Genomic DNA, 25,587 nt, shown 5'->3' with positions numbered 1-25,587 from the left:
AGTGGTGTGCCAAGATGTATATGTGGTCACGCTCTTCCACCACAAAATTTTCAACAGACTTAGTTAGGATTGCGCCAGCCAAATCACTTAACACCGAAGTTCAACTGAGATAGTGGCTGAAGTTTTGGCTGTAAAACGCACTGTTCACTTTCTCTCAGGAACATCAGCATTAATGTGGTAGTTATAGTGACACGTTTTGGGGGAGGGATCCCCCTTTCTGACCCAGTGACACTGGAAGCCATGCATGCCCATGCCATCACACTGCCTCCACCTTGTTTTACAGATGGCGTTGTGTGATTTGGATCATGAGCTGTTCCAAGTCTTCACACATTTTTCTTCCCATCATTTTGGTTCAGATTAATATTAGATTCATCCGTCCATAGAATGCTTTTCCAGACCTGATCTGGTTTTTTTAGATTTTTTTTTTGGCAAAGTCTAATCTGGCTTTTCTATTCTTCAGGCTTATGAATGGTTTACACCTTTTGGTGAACCCTCTGTATTTGCTTTCATGAAGTCTTCTCTTGATTGCAGACTTTGACAATGATACGCCCACCTCCTGGAGAGTGTCCTTCACTTGTCTGGATGTTGTGAATGGGTTTTCTTTACCATGGAGAGAATCCTGCAAACATCCACCACTGTTATCTTCCATGGACGTCCATGTCTTTTTATGTTGCTTAGCTCACCAGAGGGTTCTTCTTTCCTCAGAATGTACCAAACTGTTGTAGTTTTTGAAGTCTTACAGTGCCCTTTTTCACTTGCATGGACATCTCCTTTGAACGCATGATGTAAGTTCACAGCAATAGATTCCAAATGCAAATACCACACTTAGAATCAACTCCAGAACTTTTACCTGCTTAATTGATGAAGAAATAATGGAGTAACCCACACCTGGCCATGAAACAGCTTTTGATTCAATTGTCCAATTACTTTTGATCCCTTGAAAAATTTGCATGTACATACCCTCAAATTAAAACTGAGGGTGGGCACTTTAAGCCCATATCCATTATATAACTATAGCTTGAATATGTTTTGGTAAATACCTGAAAAAAAAACTAAAATTGTGCCTGTGTCCAAATATATATGGACCTAACTGTACGTTCAACCCCTCAAATTAAAACTGAAAGTCTGCCTGTGTCCAAATATATATGGACCTAGCTGTATATAACCGTCTAGAGCATTCATAGTCCATTAGGGGTTAAAACTTAAACATGTGCTGAGGATAGGTTTAGTATTTTGCACAGTGTTTGATGATATACAGTAAAGTCAGTTTTTTTCTATAGTGCAATATTCATTGCCTTTTTTTCAATTGTATTACATTCTGTGCTTGTCCTTCTTTTAGTAAGTTTTTTGTTTTTTTCCTTTTTGAAATCTGTTTTATTTTCTTTATTAAAGTATAGTGCAGATAACTGCTAAAACTTATTTTCTTCCTTGTAGAAAAACAAAAATGTACAACACTGTGTGTATATACAGTATATAAGCTTTAACTGCTCATTGGTGTATTAGACTGACTACCTGCTGAATTGACTGTAATTTAATTATAAGCTAAGGTCTTGCTGATAAGCCTGGATATTACCACATCATGCCTTGATAATAATTGTGTTCTTCTGATACATATACTCATAGCCTATTAGTAGCATGGTTATAGTTACAAGTGGAATCTTTGTTTCTTGTTTACAAGAACCCATTACAGTTTGTCTCAAGTGAACCTCTTATAAAAAATGTTTCCTCTCCGGAGTTGGTAAGTGAAGGGCAGGGTGAGTTCTTAGTTCTGTAGAAACGCTTTCCCAAATTTGAAAATTTGATTGTGGTGAACTTTCTCTTCTGCAATTATTCTGCATGCCAGTTCCATTAAGCCAATCTTTAATCTAGTGGATCTTTTGTTTTCACTGAAATAATTTTACTTATTTTGAAACTTTTACTTTAATTAGTCAATTAGTTGACTTTTCCCTTTTTCACTTTAATTAGTAAATTAGAGCTGATTTTCCCTAATCCACTTAAGGCTTACTCACAGGACCATAAAAAAAAAAAAAGCATATATGTGTTTTTTTAATTTCAGATCTGCACACATCTGCATTGTTTTCAATGGAGCCATTCACAGAGATGTATAAACATGCATTCAGATCCATAACACAGAATCCAAAAAATCTGCATCTAAGAACATGCGCTTTATGCACTTACACGTATAAACGAATACTATATTGCCATAAGTATTGGGACGCCTGCCTTTACACATATGAACTTTAATGTCATCCCAGTCTTAGTCCGTAGGGTTCAGTAGTGAGTTGGCCCACCCATTGCAGCTATAACAGCTTCAACTCTTCTGGGAAGGCTGTCCACAAGGTTTAGGAGTGTGTCTAGGGGAATGTTTGACCATTCTTCCAGAAGCACATTTGTGAGGTCAGGCACTGATGTTGAAAGAGAAGGCCTGGCTCATAGTCTCCACTCTAATTCATCCCAAAGGTGTTTTATCGGGTTGAGGTCAGGACACTGTGCAGGCCAGTCAAGTTCCTCCATCTCAAACTTGCTCATCCATGTGTTTATGGGCCTTGTTTTATGCACTGGTGCGCAGTCATGTTGGAACAGGGAGGGGCCATCCCCAAACTGTTCCCACAAAGTTGGGAACATGGAATTGTCCAAAATGTCTTGGCATGCTGATGCCTTAAGATTTCTCTTCACTGGAACTAAGGGGCCAAACCCAACCCCAGAAAAGCAACCCCGCACCCTAATCCCCCCTCCACCAAACTTTACACTTGGCACGGTGCAGGCTGGCAAGTACTGTTCTCCTGGCAACCACCAAACCCATACACGTCCATCGGATTGCCAAACAGAAGCGTGATTCATCACTCCAGAGAACACGTCTCCACTGCTGTAGAGTCCAGTGGCGATGTGCTTTACACCACTGCATCCGAAACTTTGCATTGCACATGGTGATGTAAGGCAGCTACTCGGCTATGGAAACCCATTCCATGAAGCTCTCTATGCACTGTTGTTGGAGGTCTTTAGCTATTGACCCTGCAGACAGTTGGCGACTTTTGCGCACTGTCCGCTTCAGCATGCGCTAACCCTGCTCTGTCATTTTACGTGGCTTACCATTTCGTGGCTGAGTTGCTGTTGCTCCCAGTTGCTTCCACTTTGTTATAATACCACTAACAGTTGACCATGGAATATTTAGTAGCAAGGACATTTCACGGATGGACTTATTGCACAGGTGTCAACCTATCACAGTACCACGCTTGAATTCACTGAGCTCCTGAGAGTGACCTGTTCTTTCACAAATGTTTGCAGAAGCAGTCTGCATTCCTATATACGCCTGTCGTGATTGGAACACCTGAATCCAGTAATTGGGAGGGGTGTCCCAATACTTTTGGCAATATAGTGTACATATTTGTTTCAAGACTAATGAAAGGGGAAAAATAAATTATCGTGTATGCGTGATACGCATGATTAGGCGTTTAAATGTATCTTTACGTAGGTATTTTACTGTTCATTACATAGGAACTTTTCTTCTAAAAAACACATGGGTAATAACATCAGTAAAATTTTTATGGCTGTGTGAATGAAGCACAAGTAGTAAATTAGAGATGATTTTTTTCCCTTACTATTTTCTGATATTTCTTTCACTGGAAATGTTGGGACCAAAAGGTGTTCTGTCATACTCATTTTGAAAGAAGGTTTATTTTTTTTTTTTTTAATTGAAGGAGAAGCAACCTGTAAAACTGCCTTTGTTAACAAAGGTTCCATTGACCACTAGGCTTCCTCCAGAGGTTGCTAAGGGCTCCTTGAGTAATGAGCAACTTCTGCGTCTGAGATACCACCGATAGCAATGGACTTTTAAGCTATTTATTCATTCTTCCTAATGAGCACCAATGTAACCATACCTTGTAACCATCACACTGTATCACACTGATAAAGTAATTATTCATATTCCCTAAGCCAAGAATTTTATTTCATGGCATTCCTGATTATCAATCTGGTTGAGAAAAGCCTCTGTAAAGGATATTACTAACACTCTGTATTCTGTGGTTTCACCTACTGGTCACTATGTCACTGTAGGAACCAGTATTTATGTAGTGGCCAGCGGATGACACCAATAGAGTGCAATGTTTTGAATGTTTTTGTCTCTTTAGTTTGAGTCGGGAGTCAAAAATCACCTCAAGTCTGACAGTTGCTACTTTAATTGTCTGACCTTGACTGTATCCCAGCTTCTGTGTCTGCAGCAGAAGCTCATTCCTATTTGTGGATGAGCACCGGGGGCTCTTTAAATTTTCTATTATTTATTTCACCTAACTTTTATTTATTTAATTTTTTTTACGCTGCACCTCTAATTCTTTTTTTTTTTATCAACCTTTTTGCTATCACAAGGGATGAACAACAATTCTTGTGAAAGCATGGGCCTTCAAAGGTCCTCTTTATGCAGAGATATGGCATCTATTAGACCCCAGATCTCTCATATGCTCTGGAAAGCAGCCACTCAAACTGAGATCGGTTTAATCAACTGCCTCACAAAATATTAACAGCTCGTAAAAAAAACCCCAAAATTTGATAATGATGAAATCCTTGTTGCTTCCAGTTTCTGATGCTACAGAAGAGGAACTTCTGTTCCTTGTACTCTTAACAGTGCATCTAATGCAACTGGTCGCATCAGTCCTTGGCTTCTTGTTGAGACGGGAAGCTTGGGAAGGGCTGTGGGGTGGGGTTAAGGACCCCTTTCCACCACCTGTAAAAGTGATTGAGCATCTGTATAGCCGCTTGGATCACTTTTACTTTAAAGATAATCGCCGGCTGAAAAGAATGGCACCAGGATCATGGTTGCAGCTGCAATCATGATCTTGGTACCATTCTTTTCAGCCACCTCATTATAAGGCCGTATATATATATATATATATATATATATATATATATATATATATATATATATATATATATATACATACATACACGATGGTAGTGAGGTGATTAAAGTAGAATTTCATTTTACTCCTAATTAGTCTTAAATATGTCCCTTCCCCCCTAATAAGTTTGGTCATGCGATCGAGCTCTTCTGTGTCAGCCAGCAGCACCTGTAGGAGAGAGGAGGGAGAGCTGACAGTGGCTGGGACATGGAAACCTATGGATGATATCACCGCTCCCAGGTGGTTATTTTTAACATTCGCTCTCCCCTTTTCCTGTAGTGGCTGCTGGCTGACACGGGATCACTTGACTGGACCAAAGCGGTCTAGAATAGGTAAGTAAACATCTTATGTACAGTTAGCCAGCATAGTTGTTAAGAAGGGAGAGGGAACATTGTTAGATTAGTTTGGTTGAGGAAGGGGTTTTACTTTAAGTGTTTAGCTCTGAAAATACAAGTAGTGTAGCTTTTATCAACTAGGGAATATGTAGGGTCTTGTTCAATTTAAATTCATAAACCACTGAGCACTGAGAAGATGGAGCTGGATGGCTGCACTAGACATACCTGTTTAACATGCCTGATGTACATGAACATATAAAAATTTTAATTTTCTTATAGCGTAAAGGACACACATTACACATTCTGTTTTTTCTTCTTAAGATTGTCTTGGTGTATCCTCAACATTTTCAGTCTTTGAAATTAAGGTATCAATTATTTTCTATGATTTGTTATTGCAATAATTGTCCGTACATATATGATAAAACTCATTAATCCTATTACTCTCTCCATGTCCTAGCACCAAACCTCAAATTAAGATCCTTATTAAATCCAAATTAACCTGTGTTGTATTTTTACTCCCCCTCCTTCTCCTAGCATTCGTGTTTTGTTACTCCTGACGTAACCGGACTGCCGACAATCCCTGAAAGTGTATGTATCTAATTGGGTTTTAACCACTTGTCTGTTTTCCCTGAATGAGCCTGTTTACTTGTTAACTCAATCACTTTGTGCGTTCTGTTTTATATTAAGAGGAGAATCCTACATGAATCTGAGAAATACCTAGTAACAAGAATGCAATTATTGAGAAACAGTGTTGTGCAAAGTCTTATTAAAGCCAATGCAATGTAGTCGAGATGAATTGGTATCTGAAAATTTATATAGGCCAGATACTGTATTTACTGTTTTCCATTGCTCATAGAGTTACCTTTGTTTATTCTTTGTTTAAAATAAAATATCTGTATGCATTCATTAGGATTTGGCCATGAAAGTAATAAAATTTTTCTCAAAACATTCAGTAAAATTGGATTACATTAAACAATTAAAGGGTATTTCTATTTACGATGCAGGAATGTTCAGGAAACCACTTTATGCCCTCATTTCCTTCAGTTTTCACCCACAGCACCACCTACTCTAAATCTTGTATTAAATTACAGATTAAATTCAGATTAAAGGATAAATTCATTTTTTGCACAAAAATAATAAATGCACATTTTTTTGGAGGTAAAAAAACATGCATTTTTTTATTTTTGGTTGCAGGAGCTTGTAAAGCATTGCATCAGCAGATCGCTGGTGCCATGCAGATGATCTGCTGATTTGTCAGTATATCTGCCTGCCTGTACAGGATGCGCTCCACAGTGCCGTGGTTGTTCATTGAGAACTACTAGCCAACTGCTGCTAAGGTTGTCCCAGAACACTGTGAATAAATGATGTGGCTGTGTGGGCATAGCTGTTTTTAAAAAAGTGACAGCTAGTACGGGGAACTTCTCCCGTACGTCTGTCACAGGGAGGGGGAACAGCAGGCTGTGGCTGAAGCACTTGGAACATGTTACATGTTCCACCCTAAAAACGGTGCCACATCTAACATGTTCCCAATGGTGAACTTATCCTTTTAAAATAGAAAGATATTTTGTATTTTAAGAGTATGATGGTGGCCCTCTGTTTTATGCAACCACCCACTTGTTTGATGCATCCACCTCCTGAAGTCTACTGCCACCTTTATGAAGCTAGAAACCAAAAGAATACCCCTATGCTAAGTAGAAAAAAAGGAATAAAATTGACTGCTGCACCTAAATCACAATCTAGATACAAGATGTGCTCCAAACTAAACTAAAAACCTTTATAGGTGTGCTGCCTCTTTAAGAACCAATAGGTATTACATAATATTCAATACGTATAGTGAACACACATGATGAGTGAAATGAAACAAGAAATATCTAAAAAGTTTCAATCCATTGGCAATTCATATAAACCGTCATAATAAATGAGAATAAATAAATCTAAGAAACTCCCAACACATCAGCAATTCATACAAACAGTTGTGATAAGTGAAATTAAATATAAATAAATAATACTAAATGGTCCTAATTCATAAAGAAGTCCCACATGAAGCCACAAACATTTCAGTGTGACAGTTGAAAAAACAATGGGGCCACAGGAAAGGAAAATGGTGCCACCAATCTGCTCCACCAAAGTGTTCAATGCTCTCCTTACCACAAGGTTTGATCCCACACAGAGATCAAACAACAGCTTGCGGCCCTGCAGCGTCATTCATTCTAGCAATGGAAGTCTGATACCGGGTTCCTAAATAGATGCACTCAACACAGAGGATTTAAAAAAAAAAAAGGGGATGCAATAGTATAATAGAGTGAAAAACCATTTCAGTATATTAAGCAATTACACTCACAGTGGGCAAAAATCATAACAGCATATCTTATAATATGTACTGCTGAGTGTTCTTCTGGCGTGCGTGATGACATCACCTGTTTGTCCCCGCCCAACTCGTTTCTCTGTAACAAGTGTCTTCAGGGATATTCCTTGAAGACGCATGTTACAGAGAAACGTGTTGTGTGGGATCAAACCTTGTGAGGAATGCATTTAACATTTGGTGGAGCAGTTTGGTGGCACCAATTTCATTTCCAGTGACATTTTTTGCTTTTAAATATTTAAAATATTTGTATTAAATTTTAAGAGCTGAACACAACAGAACAGTTTGCCATTCAAGTGGTAGTACCTTTTTTTTCAGTTGGTATGCTGACAACTTTATGGCTTCCCTTGGGACTTCTTTATGAATTTATTTTTACTTCATTATCATGAGCGTATGAATTGCTGATTAATTGGGAGTTTCTTAGATATATTTATTCTCATTTATTATGATGGTTTATAAGAATTTCCGTGAATTGAGAATTTAATTTATTTTTTCTTTTTGTTTTTTTATTTCATCTGTCATGTTTACTCACTTTATATTTTATATGTATTGAATATTATGTAATATCTAATTGTGAAATTAACCTTTATGAAGCTGCAGAAGTACTATTACACATAGGGGCAGTATGTATATTAGAGATTCCCTTTTCAATTTTAATTGTAACAACCATGAGAAAATAAGATCTTTGAACTGTTAAGGATTGTTCACACCTTAGTCTACCTGTATCTATAGCGTATGGGGCCTGATTAGTGTACAGCCAGTTAGAAGCCAAGTGTAATTTTTACTGTAAGTACTGAATGTATGTACTGTATATAGAAAATTCAAAATATATACATTTACAGCATCACTATTTGTTATTGTTAAAAGCTAAAATATATTTAGTTATAATGCAAAACAATTAATTAAAAAAAGAGACTATCAAATGTTTTCAACAATAAACTAGCCACATATATTATAATCTAACTTGCACAATCCTCTTTATTTACTTTCAGCTATGTTATATGAGGATGTAAACAAGACTTTCAAATTGTAACAAAACAATCAGGAGATTGATCGATCAGAGTTTAACATGAACAGTCATATATATATATTGTACATATGCGGAGTACTGTGTAAATTGTGTAACAGTTTTAGGAAAATTACTGCAAAAATAATGTAGTGAATATAGTTTCTTTCTCGTACATCTCGGGACACATAGCAGGCCATAATAATGACTATGTGGGTTATATGCCACCTATAGGTGAGTGGACACTGGCCGGCCAGTGAAGCAGGAAGTCCGCCCCCCATATGACCCCTCCTACACACGAAGTACTTAGTTTTTTCACCAGTGTCTGTAAGGTAGATGTTCACTGAACATGTGCTGCATATGCTCTGTGAAGGAAACTGGGAGGTCTGGAATGATTCTATTGAGAGTTAAGGGCCTCAGTCAAATACATTTGAAAAGCTGTTAGCCAAAATGGATGGAGCCTTGCTGGATAAGGAGAAGAATCCTCTGGGTTTGCATGTAATGTGGCTTTATGGCGCTGGACCCTGCAGTTTTGAAACTTGTGCGGTTTGATCTGACCAAGACGCTTCTGGCAGTGTGCTATACGGGTCCGAGGCAGTGGCCCCCATTTTAAAAAGGAGGACCGAGTCCATGAAGGTATTTAGGACAAGGCCCACTGTGATGGGTGAAAGCTGGTCCCTGGATATGAATTCAGGGGCCTGCGGCAGCATGGGTCAGTGTTCTCTTATATATATATATATATATATATATATATATATATATATATGTGTGTGTGTGTGTGTGTATTTATATACACACACACACACACACACGTGTACCTCGGTTTACGAACGCCCTGGTTAACGTAATTTTCGGTTTACGAATGAAAATCAATTGAATATAATGCCTCGCTTTTTTACAATTTTTTTTCGCAATATGAAGTGTATGTCCGTGCTGATTTTTAAGTGCAATTGCCGGCTTTTTTTTCTTCTTCACTATAGCTTACAGAATTAGCTGTCACTTTCCCCGAAGTTAAAGGAAACTTTGTTTCTTTTAAGAAACTAAAAAGAAACATTGTTTCTTTTAACTTTGGGAAATAAACTAAAAGGAAACTTTCTTTCTTTTAGCTGGGGGGAAAGTGACAGCTGAATCTGTAAGAGATAGTGAAGGAAAAAAAAAAGCGGTAATTACATTTAAAACCCGGCACCATAATAAAAAAACGAACTGGGGTCCCCCCTCCCATCCATACCAAGCTCTTGCGGTCTGATATGAATTGTGAGGGGAACTCCCACGCCAAAATAAAAAAAAAATGGCGTGGGGGTCCCCCCAAAATCCATAGCAGATTCTTATCCGAGCATGCAGCCTGCCAGGTCAGGAAAGGGGGGGGGGGTGACAAGTGAGCGCCCCCCCCCCCCGAGCCATACCAGGCCACATGCGCTCAACATGATGGGGGTGCTTTGGGGCAGGGGGGCTCCCACCCCCAAGCACCTTGTCACCATGTTGATGGGGACAAGGGCCTCTTCCCCACAACCCTGGCCGGTGGTTGTGGGGGTCTGCGGCAGGGGGCTTAACAAGGGGGCCCCCAGATCCTGGCCCCCCCCATGTGAATAAGTATGGGGTACATGGTCCCGATACTCATTCACAAAAAACAAAAAATGTAGTGTGAAAAAAGACAGGACACGGTCTTTGACAAGTCCTTTATTTAAAGAAAAAACTAAAAGAATATCCCCCGCAGTCGATCTAACGTCAATCACGATGTCCACCGCCGACTAGAAAAAAAGAATTAAGGAAAAAAAAGGCTCCGCTTCTGACGATGGCTCCCGCCGTCTGCCTGCTCCGGTGGTTTGATAGTTCTTAAATAGGTACACCCGGGGATATCACACATGTGACATCAATAATGTCAGATGGAGCGGAGTCACTCGGATATATATATACAGTGGGGATCGAAAGTTTGGGCACCCCAGCTAATAATTTGTATTAATATGCATAAAGAAGCCAAGGAAAGATGGAAAAATCTCCAAAAGGCATCAAATTACAGATTAGACATTCTTATAATATGTCAACAAAAGTTAGATTTTATTTCCATCATTTACACTTTCAAAATAACAGAAAACAAAAAAATGGTGTCTGCAAAGGTTTGGGCACCCTGCAGAGTTAATATCTTGTACTGCCCCCTTTGGCAAGTATCACAGCTTGTAAATGCTTTTTGTAGCTAGCCAAGAGTCTTTCAATTCTTGTTTGAGGTATCTTTGCCCATTCTTCCTCACAAAAGTCTTCCAGTTCTTTGAGATTTCTGGGCTGTCTGTCACGCACTGCTCTTTTAAGGTCTATCCATAGATTTTCAATTATGTTGAGGTCAGGAGATTGTGAAGGCCATGGCAAAACCTTCAGTTTACGCCTCTTGATGTAATCCCCCGTGGATTTCTAGGTGTGTTTAGGATCATTATCCATTTGTAGAAGCCATCCTCTCTTTAACTTCAGCTTTTTCACAGATGGCATCAAGTTATTATCCAAAATTTGCTGAAATTTTATTGAATCGATTTTTCCTTCTACTCGTGAGATGTTCCCTGTGCCACTGGCTGCAACACAACCCCATAGCATGATTGATCCAACCCCATGCTTAACAGTTGGACAGAGGTTCTTTTCATTAAATTCTGTGCCCCTTCTTCTCCAAACGTACCTTTGCTCATTCTGGCCAAAAAGTTCAATTTTAACCTCATCAGTCCACAGAACTTGTTTCCAAAATGCATCAGGCTTGTCTATATGTTCATATGCAAAGTTCAAACGATGATTATTGTGGTGAGCACGTAGAAGAGGTTTTCTTCTGATGACTCTTCCATGAAGACCATATTTGTACAAGTATCTCTTTATAGTGGAATAGTGTACCACAACTCCAGTGTCTGCCAGATCTTTCTGGAGGGATCGTGCAGTCAAACGTGGGTTTTGAATTGTTTTTCTCACAATCCTGCGAGCTGTTCTGTCTGATATTTTTCTTGGTCTTCGAGATCTTGCTTTAACTTCCACTGTTCCTGATGACTGCCATTTCTTAATTACATTCCGAACAGAGGATATTGACATCTGAAAACGCTTTGCTATCTTCTTATAGCTTTCATGAGAACAATTGAGAACAATCCATGACACTGGCAGGTCTCAGCTTTGCAAAGGGGGCAGTGCATGCTATAAATTCTGCAGGGTGCCCAAACTTTTGCAGACGCCATTTTTTTGTTTTCTGATATTTTGAAAGTGTAAATGATGGATATAAAATCTAACTTTTGTTGATATATTAAAAGAATGTCTAATCTGTAAATTGATGCCTTTTGGAGATTTTTCCATCTTTCCTTGGCTTCTTTATGCACATTAGTACAAATTTTTAGCTGGGGTGCCCAAACTTTCGATCCCCACTGTGTGTGTGTATATATGTATGTATATATGTATATATATATATATATATATATATATATATATATATATATATAGGGAAGTGTCTGTTGTGGTCAAATGTGAAGACTTCCAGGGGGAGTTTATATATTTTTGCCTGTATCTGCCTGTAGTACCTAATTTTGCCCATTTGAGGGAGTCTGTTGCCATGTGGGCGCACAAGCGTATGTGCGCACGCAGAGGGAGCACGCACGTGTGGCAGGGATGCATGCGTAGTAGCAGCATGAAGAGGAAGTCGGCTATATTATTTACATAGGACACTGCTTGTTACATGTGAGCTGCTATGTAGCTGCTGCTACCTCTGCTGTTACCGCTGCTGGACCCTGGAGAGATGGCCAGGACACAGGGCAGGTTATTCTAAAGGGCACGTGAGTACTCCCCTGGGAGGGTCAGGCAGAGGGGTTGTGTACATGCTACCCTTTTTTTTTTTTTTTTTTTTTTTTTCTTCTTCAGTGGACTGTATTGGAGTTTGTTGTTTCACTCTTAAACAGATCTATTGTTTATGATGTATTTTTACTGTATTTTATTGTAAAGCTAGTGGAGGTAATGTCATCCAGAAAGTGGTGTGGTGGAGGCACAGCAGGAAAGGATGCAAATGCACCACCGACAAGTCCTGTGGAGCCCAGCCGAAGTTCCACTGTCTTATCCTCTCCTGAAAGACCAGGGGCAACAGGTCAATCTGAGCCGCTGCGTTTATCCGGCATTGTGGCTACTGTCAGTGCGTCTGCTTCCTCAAAGGAAGATCTTGCATCTGTCTTAGCATTGATAGAAGACATGATTGCTGGGATGGTTGCATTGGTGGCTCAGAGGGGTAAGAAGCGGGAAAGATCCCCTTCTTTGGACCCACCTGTCTTTGAACAACAGTGGTTGGAACCTGAGGATGAAGATGCAGTAGAGGATCTTGAAGAGGGTCAGGCGATTGATTCTGTGTCAGAGGAGTCGCAGCCTGATGAGAAGCAGGGGGTTTCTGCTTTTCAATCACAGATGTTATTGGCTAAGACCCTCACTGATATAGTCCGATCAAGTTTCAAGTGACCCTCTGTAGAGACATCTGCAGTTTCTTATTCCTCTTTGGGCTCATTAAAGCCGCCTCAAAGTATTCAGGCATTTCCAGTGCATCCTCTTTTGGAGCAAGCTATGTATACTGACTGGGAGCACCCAGACAGAGTTTTTGTTCCGCGTAAAAGATTTTCCCTTCTGTATCCTATGGAGGATAAGTTTGTTAGAAAGTGGGGTATGCGAGGGGTTAGACGCAGCTGTGTCTTCCCTGAATAAGCATTTAAGTTGTCCCAGGTTTTCCCTTTCATAGAGAACATTTGTTTTGGGGACAACCTAAACAAGTATATCCAGAAGATTTCAGAAGGAAAAAGTATGTTTTTACCCTTTTGAAAGAAAGTCCAAACACCCGACCTTTCAGAGGCCAGGCACTTTGATGGTTGGAGCTTCTTCCGGTAGGCAAGCATTTCACCGTACACATGGCTCTGCATATAGGGGAAAGAAACCCGCCAGATCAGATTCTAAGTCTGCTTCATTATAAAGGGGTGCCCCCACTCGTGTGGGTGGGGGGGAAGACTTTTGGTTTTTACAGTAGCTCACAGGTACAAACTGGAGTTTCGGGCGATTCTTCCTCCCCGTTTCTTAAGGTCCAGTGTATCCACAAATCCATTGAGAAGGAATTCTTTGTTTCAGCACTCGACCAGCTGTTATCCCAGGGCGTGATTGTGGAGGTTCCAGCGAACTAAAGGGATTTTATTCAAACCTATTCACAGTTCTAGACTTAAAGGGGCTGAACTGGTTCCTAAAGATTCATTAATTTCGGATGGAATCAGTCCGGTCAGTGGTCGTATCTTTACAGGAGGGAGACTTTCTATCAGCCATAGACCTCAAGGATACATACCTGCATGTGCCAATATTTCCAGCTCATCTATAGGTGGCATATAACCCACATAGTCATTATTATGGCCTGCTCTGTGTCCTGTGATGTACTCTAAGAAATGAATTTTACAGGTATGTAGAAAAAAATCAAGATTTATCAATTAATGACTTACATAATGCATAAACAGAGAAAAAAATTTATGAAATCAATATTTGGTGTGATTGCCCTTTGCTTTTCATAAAGCATCAATTCACCTATGTACACTTGCGCACCATTTTTTTTTTAAACTTGGCAAGTAGGTTTTTTTAGACATCTAGGAGAACTGAGCACATTTCTTCTGTGGATTTAGGCTGTCTCAGTTTCTTCAGTCACTTCATGTAATCCCAATTATATGTAAGACAAACTCAATAATGTTTAGATCATGGCTCTGTGGGGGCATGTCAACTTTTCCTGGACTACATTCTCTTTTTTATTTGCTAGATATAGTCATAAAAAGATAGTTCCTTTTGTGACTTTGGCTGTATGTTTGGGGTCACTGTCCAGTTTTAAAATAAATTTGGAATCCCTGTTGGTATTACATGATGGATAACTATCTACTTGTACTTTTCACTGTTGAGGAGACCAGAAATGCCCGAAACCTGCAAAAAAGCTCCACCATGCTTCACTGTTGCCTGCAGACACACGTTCTTCTACCTCTCTGTAGGTTTTTGGCAAACAAGCTGCCATTTGTGAAACATCCATTTAGAGCAACTACTGCCAATCTTTGCATATCAGTTTGTATGGTTTCATGTATAGGTGAGTTGACTGGCCTTGTTTCCACATCAGGGTTTTGCTTCCCAATTCCAGTATGCCTCAGCCTTTTGCTAATATCCTTAGAAAACAGATACCTTCTCTTCTCTGAGACACCCCTCAGAAAGGGCTCATTTTGCAGCTTTCTGCATCAGCTGATACTTTGCATTGTCGCAAAATCCATACCCAGACCCCACTGGGAAGAAGATGTGTCTTTTGGCACTGGACTCTGCATTAGATGCTTGCCTAGGTGCATATGGTGCAAAGTGTTGAGTCAGCCACAGAAATTTTTACAGGTCTAGGGCTTTGTTGTACCAGTGTGGTGTAACTCTGTCCTAGAAGATTCCTTAGGATATGCATGCTGGAGGAATAAAGACAGTGGAAGTGGCAACATTTTCTAGGTTCTGCCTCTCTATCCCCTGATGTGTCTGGGGGTGGCTGCAGGGCCCTTGCATAACCTCAGCTGTGGTCAGTAGAACTTTTGACCATATTTTTAAAGGAATCCTGATTGATTGATTAATGCATTCTTTCTCCTCCACTGGGTTCTGCACATATGCAAACATTATTACTCTCTTCCGTCTCCTATACACCTACATCAATTGTATAACCCTCTGGACTCTGACTTTCCTTGTTCAGGGCATCCCTGTGTTTAAGGTTCAAGTGAATGAAACGCTAAAAGCCCTTTCTAAGGCCTTATTCTTCCTCACAGTCCCTGTTTTGCATCCTGACACTGAACGTGTCAGTCTGCCATACCATAGATGTCTGGTCCAAGGTTGTGGCCCAGGATCATGAATCTATCCAAATGGATCCTTATTTCCTCCAGCAGCTGGAGCTTATGCCTGTAGTCCTACTGTATTGTGTTGATGAGCTAGTGAATATTACACATCAAATATCTATAATGGGCCTACTTCAGTCTTTAGTCTGCATGTTGCCGAACTTACATATCCTTACAAAGATTGTTAGACTTCCACTCTACACTAGCATAGCTTCTCTCTCAAAGGGCCATTATCCTGGAAAAGGAGAGATTTCAAGGTTTATTTTTAAACCTGTGTTCTGCCTCAAAGCAAAATGAGACATCCCATACTGGATCTAAAATTTCACAACCTTGGGTGCAAAAATTGCCTCTGGAATCAGAAAATTACTTCTTCCCAATGACTTGGAAGGTGCTCATAATGGATGTAAGCCTATCTGGTTTGGGAGGATTATTAGGTACCCTCAGGACAAGGGACCTGTACATTAGTGGAAATTGGCCTCCGATCCATATTCTGGAAATCCTTCAATGTTGGACCTCTCATCTGTGAGCTCATCTGAACAGGAATCAGGCAGACTATCAGGAGAAGCATCAAATGTCTTGTGTGTGAACAGTGTGTGATAAGGCATGGTGAGCCACAAGTTGTTTTGGAATGGGGAAAATCCTCCCCCCCCAGCTGGTGAGAAGTTCTCAGTACAAGGGAGGTTTGTTCCTGATCGGTATTTTGAAACTCGGGGTAATTCAGTTATCCCTTCAATTTAGGACTTCGCATCTGTGAGGTCATTTGACCAGGATTCAGTTGAGCAATGTTGTTGCAGTACAACTATGAACAGAATATGTAGCCATGGACTTTCTGAATGTACCTGAATTACCCACCGGAAAGGCAGTGGCTTTACCTTGGCTTATTCATTTGCACCTCTATGGGTAACATTCACATGCTATGAATTCCAGTCTACCCTACTGGCTGATGTCACTCTATTAAAGATTAGGAGTGGGTTCCAATGTATTGATCTCTCACATGGTCTCCTGAAGAAGGATTCCCAAAATGCGATGAGTCACATGTGAACTGTAATCATAATCTTTGTATGTTGTGATCCCCCTATGTGGAGAATAAGTTTTAATGCTGCATAATAGATTTTTAATGGTACATAATAAAGTTTTTACAGTATTCAGTTTCTCTTCTATATGTCCACAAAAAGTCCATGACTGTATATTCTGTTCATAGTAGTACGTGATTGTCTGGGATGTGGAAATATAGCACGCACAGTCTTGGTTTCTCCCCCGCTATAGAAATGTTGTGGCAGTAGTTTACATTAACCATCAGTGAGGCACCAGAAGTCGTGTTGCTCAAAGGGAAGCTTAGTAGAGTGGCTTGGGTAGAACTTCTTGTTCCAGCCCTGACTGCCTGGAAACTGGCAGACGGACTTCCTCAGACAACATCTGAATTCCATAGAATAGTCTATTCACCCTGAGGTGTTTCAAGACATCTGTCATGGGGAGGGGGAGAGGACCTCCTAGCTTCAAACAAAAAAACTCAGTCAGTTTGTCCTCTGATTCAGGGATCCTCTAAGCCTGGTTACTTTGGTGACTTCATGTGATCAGTTCAACATGATTTTCCTTATAAGTTCTTTCCTTTCCAACTCCACAAGATCAAGCTGGAGGGAATTCTGGTAACTCTCATTGCACCAAACTGGCCCACGAGGACATGATACTTTTTAGACCTTGACAGATTCTTGGCAGATCGTCCAGGTCTTCTGTTCCAAGGCCAGTTTGCCACCTTGTTTTGTGATCGCTGTCTCAAAGCTTGGCTGTTAAGGTCCAGTTTCTGAAGGATTCAGTTATCCTTACATTCTTGAAAACTAGGAATCAGACTTCTTGCAAAATCTACCTTCGAATTTTGAAAAACATATTTTCCTTGGTTTGAGGCAGTGAAATTCTAACTCAGAATGTTCTGTCTTTCTCCAGCATGGTATGGATCACTGTTTGGCCTTGAGTACCACCAAGGGTCAAATCTCAGAATTAGCGGTTCTTTTTCAGAGACCAAATGCTAACTTCTAGTGAAGGCCTTTGTACAGGGTGTTGCTCACATTCTTCTTCATGTACATTCCCCAGTGACTGAAATCTCAACTTGGTTCTCTCAGTTTCTCAAAGACAGCCCTTTAAACCAAATAGGGATATTCCACTGTCTGTCCTTAATCCCAAGGTTGCCATCACTTCTGCAAGGTAAATTTACGAATTGGCAGCCTTGACCTGTAAAGGTCTCTTTATTGTGCTACACAAGGACAAGGTTGTTTTGAATCCCAGGGCATTTTTTCTTACCAAGGTGGTTTCTTTCTGTTACCTTCACCAGGACATTATTGTGCCATTTTTGTCATGCTCCTAAACATCCTAAAGACAATTCCCTCCTAGGGGGGGCGGAGCCTAACCATGGCGGCTGAGGAGAGCCCGATGTAGGAGCTCTCGGACAAGCTCCTCCACCCGACCTCCCCAAACCCCTACCTGTAACGGGGAAGCATAGTGGGAAAATTTACTGCAGCATGGTGGTCCCCTTTGGATAGACTGAAGCGCTGTGGGAGAGCTGATCTGGGAGAAGGGGTTCGGCTGCGGTGCTCGATGGTGAAGGCGTGTCTGGCTTCTGTGAGACGTGGAGGAGCGGTGTGGCCACGTGGTCAGCCGCTAAGCACCGCTGGGAGACCAGGAAGCCGGCCGGTGTTTGGTGCGGAAGGAGAGCAGCTGCCCGACTTACAGGCTCACTAATTGGAGCCCTGTTGCCGGTCCAATACTCGGACCATTGTTTGCCGGCTGACTATCCGGTGCCCTGCTAGCTAGCTCACGGTTTGCAGCTCTGTATGCTAAACCCAGAGCTCGGAGTCCTGGTGGTCGGTCCCTACCCGGAGATCTGTTTGCCGGCTTATTAGCCGAAGACCTGACTGCTGGTCAACTATATGGAGTCATACTTAGTGGCCCACTGTCCGGCGTCCTGCTGACTGGCCCACTGCTTGGAGCCCTGCCTGTGAAGGAGGAGAGGCACTGGGGATTGGAGAGACAAAGGCGGATGATACACTTGGGAGCCCCCTAAATGTACACACTGCCCAGCCGAACAACAGTGGAAGAGAGCTCCTAGCCGGGTCACGAGAGGAAGAGTGACACGAGGAGGGTGAGTGACTTTGGTCGACACTTGATAAGTATGGTCCCCTGTTGTAAACTGTTTAGGGGAAGAAGTGTATGAGAGTAAAAAGGGGACCCCCCCTGACAGGGGAATGTAAAGGAGTGGAAAAGAGAAGAGGGTAAACGAAAGAAAAGTGTGAAAACCAAGTGAGTGGATAAGGTGCGATTCGTTTATTAATAATAGTCTCTCCATAACCCCGAGCCTATAAAGAAGAATAAGACTCATAGAAGAATGAAAAATAAAAATGCAAAAGGAAGTGGGCCTAAAGGGACTCAGACCGGTACCATTAAAAAATATACCTCCCAGGGAAACATAACTCCAGAAAGATCTCAGGGTAATAGTGGAAAAGGAGAAGTAGACCTAAGTCTGGAATGTAGCCCTAGACTATCATTAGGCCTTGACATTAGTAGCCAACAAACATCAGCTAATACAGTGATGGAGACAGAGTTACAAATACCAAATAAAAAGGAAATGGCAGAAATGTTTAAAGGTCTGGAAAAAACAATAAAACAAGAAATTGTAAATATTCGAAATGATCTGGGACATCTCTTGGTGAGAGTGGAAGAAACGGAGGAAAAAGTTAAAAAACAATCCCAAATTATCTCTGAATTAGAAAAAGAAATAACCAATATAGGGAAAGCCCAAGAAAAACTGCGCTATAAGACTGAGATACAAGAAAATAGGAATAGGAGGAGAAACATTAGGATACGAGGAGTCCCAGAGAATTCAAAAGGAGAAAATTTGCAAGAGGTGGTCTGTAAAATATTAAACTCCATAATGGACAATACTGATATGGAAAGGATTAAAATGGAAGGAATCTTCAGACAAGGAAAATTCCAAGGAAATTTGGGAAAGGAAAGGCCAAGAGATATACTTGTTAAATTTTGTGACTTCCTAGATAAAGATAAAATTTGGAAAAGGATTAAGGGAAAATCAGTAATCATGTTCGAAGGAAAAGAAATACAGATATATGCGGATTTGTCATCAGAGACTCTGTGGAGAAGGAGAATCCTTAGACCTCTATTGGAAAGATTGAAAGAACAGAACGTCCAATATAGATGGGGGACCCCTGAGTGCCTAATAGGGTGGAGAAATGGAACTACAGCATATCTCAGGTTCCCAGAAGATTTGCAGTATTTTTGTGATAGACTTAAACTACAAAGACTGGAGATCCCTGGTTGGGAAGAAGAACACTGGGAAATTAGAATAAAAGGAAAGGAGCGCTGGCAGCCTGTTGGAGGGAGGAGGCGGGGGGAGGGGGGGGGAGGGGGAGAGGGAGAGAGATAATGTGGGTTTTTTTTTTTTTTTTTTTTTTGTCTCTCTCTCTCCCTCCTGTCTTTTTTCGGCCATCTCCCAACCGTCTCCTAACCACTATTATTGAGATATTCAGGGAGGAGTTAGGGGTTGAAGGGGAGGTTGGAGAAGGGGGAAAAGTTGTCCATGGGTGGAGTTCTTTACTTTTTTTGCCCTGAGATTAAATCAAAGGTGGATTGTATTTCCACAAATGATTAGTAGGCAAATAGTAGGCCTAAAAAGAGGGGGGGGGGTGGGAGGGAGGGGAGGGAAGTTGGGAGGGATGGAAGCTGGGTGGGAGGGAGGAAGGGGAGGGAGGGAGGGGAGGAGGTACGGGGTCAATACTCTGCAAGACAGAAGAGATAAAGAGGAAAAGGCAATCAGGAAGAGAGATGGAGCCAATTGGGAACGATGGAAGAAATACAGTTTATAACATATAATGTGAACGGGCTGAGTTGCCCAGGGAAGAGATTTAGGTTGTTTAATGAGTTACATCATAGGGCGACGTCAGTGGTATTTTTACAGGAGACACACTTTGAGATAGAGGCAAATGTAAAACTGAGATCCAAATACTATCCAACATGGTACTATGCAGATTCTCCAATTAAAAGAGCAAAAGGGGTTGCAATAGGTTTGGCAAAGAATATGAGATTTGAGCTGGAGGATAGAAGAACCGACCCGGAGGGGAGGTTTTTATTCTTAAAAGGTAAACTTCAGGGGATTGAGTGCACTTTAGCCAATATATACTGCCCTAATAAAAATCCGGAGATATATATGAAGGGTCTGTTAAAAAAATTAATGGAATTTAAAAAAGGGCGTTTGATAGTAGCTGGAGACCTAAATTTCTGTATGGACCCACAAAAGGATAATACCTCTTCTGTGCAAAGAGAGGGGAGTAGGTCTCTGAGAGCTTTGAAAAAAGCGATGCATGAATATCAACTAGTGGACACCTGGAGAATAACGCATATGAAAGACAGAGACTATTCCTTCTTCTCGAATGCACACGAGATATACTCGAGATTAGACTACATCTTAATAGACCACCAACTGATAGATCATCTGGTTAAAATCGACATAGAAACAAGGACGTTCTCGGATCATGCTCCGGTTGTGATGAAAATGAGATGGGGAGGAAGGTGGACTGGAGGATTGGGGTGGAGGTTAAACGAGGCTCTTCTTCTGGATGAGGATATAGTTCAAAAAATCGAGAAAGAGATTAAGGTATATTTTAAGGAGAACGAAACAGAGGGAGTATCGATAGCTACAGTTTGGGAAAGCCACAAGGTATTTATAAGAGGAATCTTGATCGCGGCAGGTGCAAGGAAAAAAAAGGAAAGAAGAGAGAGGGTCAGTAGGCTCTTAAAAGAAATATTGGAACTGGAGCAGATCCATAAGAAGAAAATAACAAAAGATACGAGACAGAAGCTAGTGGATAAAAAAGATGAGCTAGAGAGGTTGATGGAGGAGGAGAAGAGAAGAGTATACAACAGGGTTTTGAACGAAAGATATAGATGGGGAGACAGACCAGGAAGATATTTAATGAGAGCCTTGAATAAAAAGAAAAATAGGAACTACATAGAAAAGATAAAAAGTTCAAAGGGGGAGTTGGTCCACTCAAATAAAGAGATTATTAAAGTGTTTACGGAGTATTATAAGAAATTATATAATATCAGTACCCAAGGCCCTCTAAAAGAAGCCCAAGAGGAAATTAATAAAAAAAAGATGACATACTTAAAAAATGCGGGATTACCAAAACTAAGTGAAGTACAGTTGAAATCCCTAGATGCAGAAATCTCCCAGGAAGAAATTAAAAGAGCATTGAAAAGCACAGGGGGGGGAAAAAGCCCGGGCCCGGATGGTTATACAGTTAGGTACTATAAGAAATTCAGTGAGGTATTGCTACCCAAGCTGGAGAAATATATGAATGCTCTGGGAGGTGGGACGGAAGTGAGGAGAGAATCCCTGCAGGCCCATGTGGTACTTATTCATAAGGAAGGAAAAGATCCATCTCAGTGCTCCAGCTATAGACCTATTTCATTACTGAACACTGACACTAAACTGTATGCAAAGGTGTTAGCAAACAGGTTGAGGGATCTGATGCCTGAATGGATCCATGGAGATCAGGTGGGCTTCGTACCAGGGAGAGAAGGTAGAGATAACGGCTTGAGAACCCTGATGCTTATTCAGAAGAGTAGAAAAGGGAAAGACCCGGTGGTGCTCTTGTCGATTGACGCAGAGAAGGCATTCGATAGAGTGGACTGGGGCTTCATGATGGATAATTTAAAAGTGCTGGGGATAGGCGATAGAATGCGAGAGTGGATAAGCAAATTATATAGTGAGCCTACTGCAATCATCACGGTAAACGGGGAGAGATCAGAACCCATTGGAATGTCTAATGGGACAAGACAGGGCTGTCCACTGTCCCCTCTGTTATATGTATTGTCACTCGAACCTCTGTTGTCAATAATAAGAAATAGTGGATCGGTAAAGGGAATACAGATAGAATCCACAGAACATAGAGTAGCGGCCTTTGCGGACGACTTATTGTTCTATGTGGGGAATCCTCGAATAACTCTCCCAAATATAATGAAGATTCTGAAGGAGTACGGTGAACTTTCAAACTTAAAAATTAATCCAACGAAAACAGAGATCCTGAATATTAATATATCAAAGAATGAAAAAGAAAAACTACAAAAAGAATTCCCCTTTATATGGAGAGAAAAAGAGATAAAGTATCTAGGAATAAAGCTTACTGCCTCACTCAAGAACTTGTATAGATTAAACTATATATCTTTGATAAATGAGATCAGGGAAGATTTAAAAAGATTAGAAGGAGGAAACCCAGTCTGGATAGGACGTATAAACCTGGTCAAAACGGTAATTATGCCTAAAATACTGTATAGATTTCAAATGGTACCAATTAAAATTCCAGAGGCCTTCTTTAAGATAATGAAAAGAATGTTAACAAAATATATATGGAGGAATAAGAAACCTAGAATAGCATATGAAACATTGAGTAGGACTAAAGAGAAAGGGGGAATGGGTCTACCAGATGTCAAGAGATATTATAAAGCAGTGGTTTTGGCAAGAATATATGACTGGACATTTAACCATAAGGGAAAAAGTTGGGTAACAATTGAAAATGATCTTAGTGGCACTAGACTGAGTCAGATGATATGGGTCCCAACACAGTTTAGGGGAATTAAAGAAAGCACAAGTATGTACACATTAAATGTTTTTAGGGTATGGGACACTTTACACAAAAATATGAAATGGGAATTCAATTCTATATTAATGCCTCTTACAAATACTGAGTATTTCCCCCCGGGAAAGAATAAGATATCAGGGAGATGGTTTAGAAAGGAGGACACCCAACTGAGTGATGTCTTGGTGGAAGGGGAACTGAGATCACTTAAAGATTTAATAGAGAAGAAGGGAGATATTTTTATTAGAATAGATGAGTGGAAGTATCATCAATTGAAATGTTTTATTGGAAATTTACCGAAACCCCTGAGAATAAAACAGGAGTGGAATATGTTTGAAAGGTTGTTGGGGACACGAGGTGATGGGAAACACGGTATTTCAAAAGTGTATAGAATACTCACAGAATTAGACATAAACACAAAGTTAACTTTTATTACAAAATGGGAAAGGGACATGGGAGTTGAGTTCGACGAAGATAGTCAAAGAAAGATGTTTAGATTGATACACGATAATGTTAGTATGAGAGAGGTTGAGGTTAATTACAAGTGTATGACACGATGGCACATTACACCGAGTGTAGAGCATAAGATGAATGGGGAAAACTCAAATAAGTGTTGGAGAGGATGTGGAGAGATTGGCACGGCGGTTCACATATGGTGGGAATGTCCGAAAATTCAGGCCTTTTGGAGGATAATAGTTAAACTGATTGGGGAAATAACCGGAATTGACATAGGGTTAGACCCAACGATGTGTCTCCTACACAAGGTAGAGACATCTGTAAATAAACATAAAGATTCAGGTATTTGGTACTTCTTGAATGCAGCGAAAGGGCTGATACCCAAGTTTTGGAGAAGAGCCGAGGTACCGAAGGAGGAAGACTGGATTAACAGAGTGGACCAGATTGGTAGAATGGAAAAATCATACCATATGCATGAAGATAGGATGGGAGTGTATTCTAGGAGATGGGAAAAGTGGGAAAGAGCAAGATTGAAGGAGAAATATAAGAAAATATAAACTAAAAGGTTAACAATAAAATGGATAAGCCTTATTAGATCAGAATGGATTGGAGTCTGCAGAGGGAAGAGGGGGGATGAGGGGCGGGAAGGGGAGATAGTGGGATGGGAAAGAAAAGAGTTCTTTTTAATAAGGGAAAGATAGAAATGTTATAAATGTTTATTTGTATTGAGAATTTTTTTCCCTGTTTTGGGACTTTTGTATTAATATGAAAAATTTAATAAATATTTAAATTAAAAAAAAAAAAAAAAAAGACAATTCCCTCCTTTGTCTGGATAGTGATACATCCTTTTCAAGTTTATTTCTCAACCACAGCTCACTTTGGACAGTCTAACTCTGTTTGCTCCACCTGAAGGTCCATGTAAGCCCCTATAGGGGACAACCTGCTGCTAGGTGGATTCTACAGCACGTCGTTCAAGCCTATTATCTCAAGGGCAAAGTTCTCCCTTTCCAAGTCCTCTAGACCAGGGGTTTCCAAACTTTCTAAACAAAGGGCCAGTTTATTGTACTTAAGACTTTTGGGGGGACCAGTCTGTGGCCAACGGCAGTGGAAATCTTCCTGGCATCAGTAGACATAAGCATCGCCACATTTGGTATTAGGGGAGAAATAGTGTTTTATTGCTAGTATTATTGGGAGGAATAGTGCCCCATTATTGGTGTCAGTGGGAGAAATGGTGCCTCATTGTTAGTGTCAGTTGGCAAAATAGTGTCTCATATCAGTGAAAGGCCCAAGGGCTAAAGCCAAGCAAAGGGCACCAGTTTGGAGACCACCTCTCTAGACTATGGGCTCCTAGATGTATGGGCTTTTCAGTGACTACCATGTATTTCTTGGATTTACAAGGCTGTCACCTGGTTATCTAATCAAACTTTCATAAACATTTACTATGTGGATGATCAAGCCTCAGCTGATGTCAGTTTTAGTTGTAAGGTTCTTCAGGTAGCTCTGTAGGCTCTTTGACCCACCTCTGCTAACCTGTTCATTTCCGTGGGCCTGTTAGTCTTTTGTTTGCTGTGTTGACCACCCCTCAGTTGGACTTCTCTTGGATGTCCTTACAGTGCCTTGCAAAAGTATTCATACCCCTTTAAATTTTTCACATTTTGTCATGTTACAACCAAAAATATAAATGTATTTTATTTGGATTTCATGTGATAGACCAACACAAAGTGACTCATAATTGTGAAATGGGGGGAAAATGATAATTTTTTTTCAAAATTTTTTTTAAATAAATATCTGAAAAGTGTGGCATGCATTTGTGTTCAGCCCCCCTGAGTCAATACTTTGTAGAACCAGCTTTTCACTGCGATTACAGGTGCAAGTCTTTTTGTGCATGTCTCTAGCAGCTTTGCACATCTAGAGAGTGAAATTTTTGCCCATTCTTCTTTGAAAAATAGCTCAAGCTCTGTCAGATTGGATAGAGAGCGTCTGTGAACAACAACTTTCAAGTCTTGCCATAGATTCTCAATTAGATTTAGGTCTGG

At 40.5% G+C, this 25,587-nt stretch overlaps 1 protein-coding gene across 7 annotated transcripts in view; it reads left to right on the top strand.

Annotated features, from left to right (window-relative positions):
• Positions 1–25,587, top strand: part of DENND1B (DENN domain containing 1B) — a 319,310-nt gene that overhangs the window by 161,043 nt on the left and 132,680 nt on the right. For 5 of the 7 annotated variants that reach the window (XM_089688667.1, XM_089688665.1, XM_089688664.1 and 2 more), the window contains 2 exons: positions 1,679–1,738; positions 5,762–5,815. The exons of 1 other annotated variant lie outside the window; for it this stretch is intronic. In XM_089688667.1, the coding sequence (XP_089544793.1) occupies positions 1,679–1,738; positions 5,762–5,815 (114 nt within the window). The remainder of the gene's footprint in view (positions 1–1,678; positions 1,739–5,761; positions 5,816–25,587) is intronic. One more of the 7 variants, XM_089688666.1, reaches the window with a different exon arrangement.

The sequence above is a fragment of the Staurois parvus genome, unplaced genomic scaffold, assembly GCF_062004578.1.
Source record: "Staurois parvus isolate SC_StPar_1 unplaced genomic scaffold, SC_StPar_1.0 ptg000450l, whole genome shotgun sequence".
NCBI lineage: Eukaryota > Metazoa > Chordata > Amphibia > Anura > Ranidae > Staurois > Staurois parvus.
Note: the sequence above shows the minus strand (reverse complement) of the source record. Positions and strands in the feature narration are given on the sequence as shown.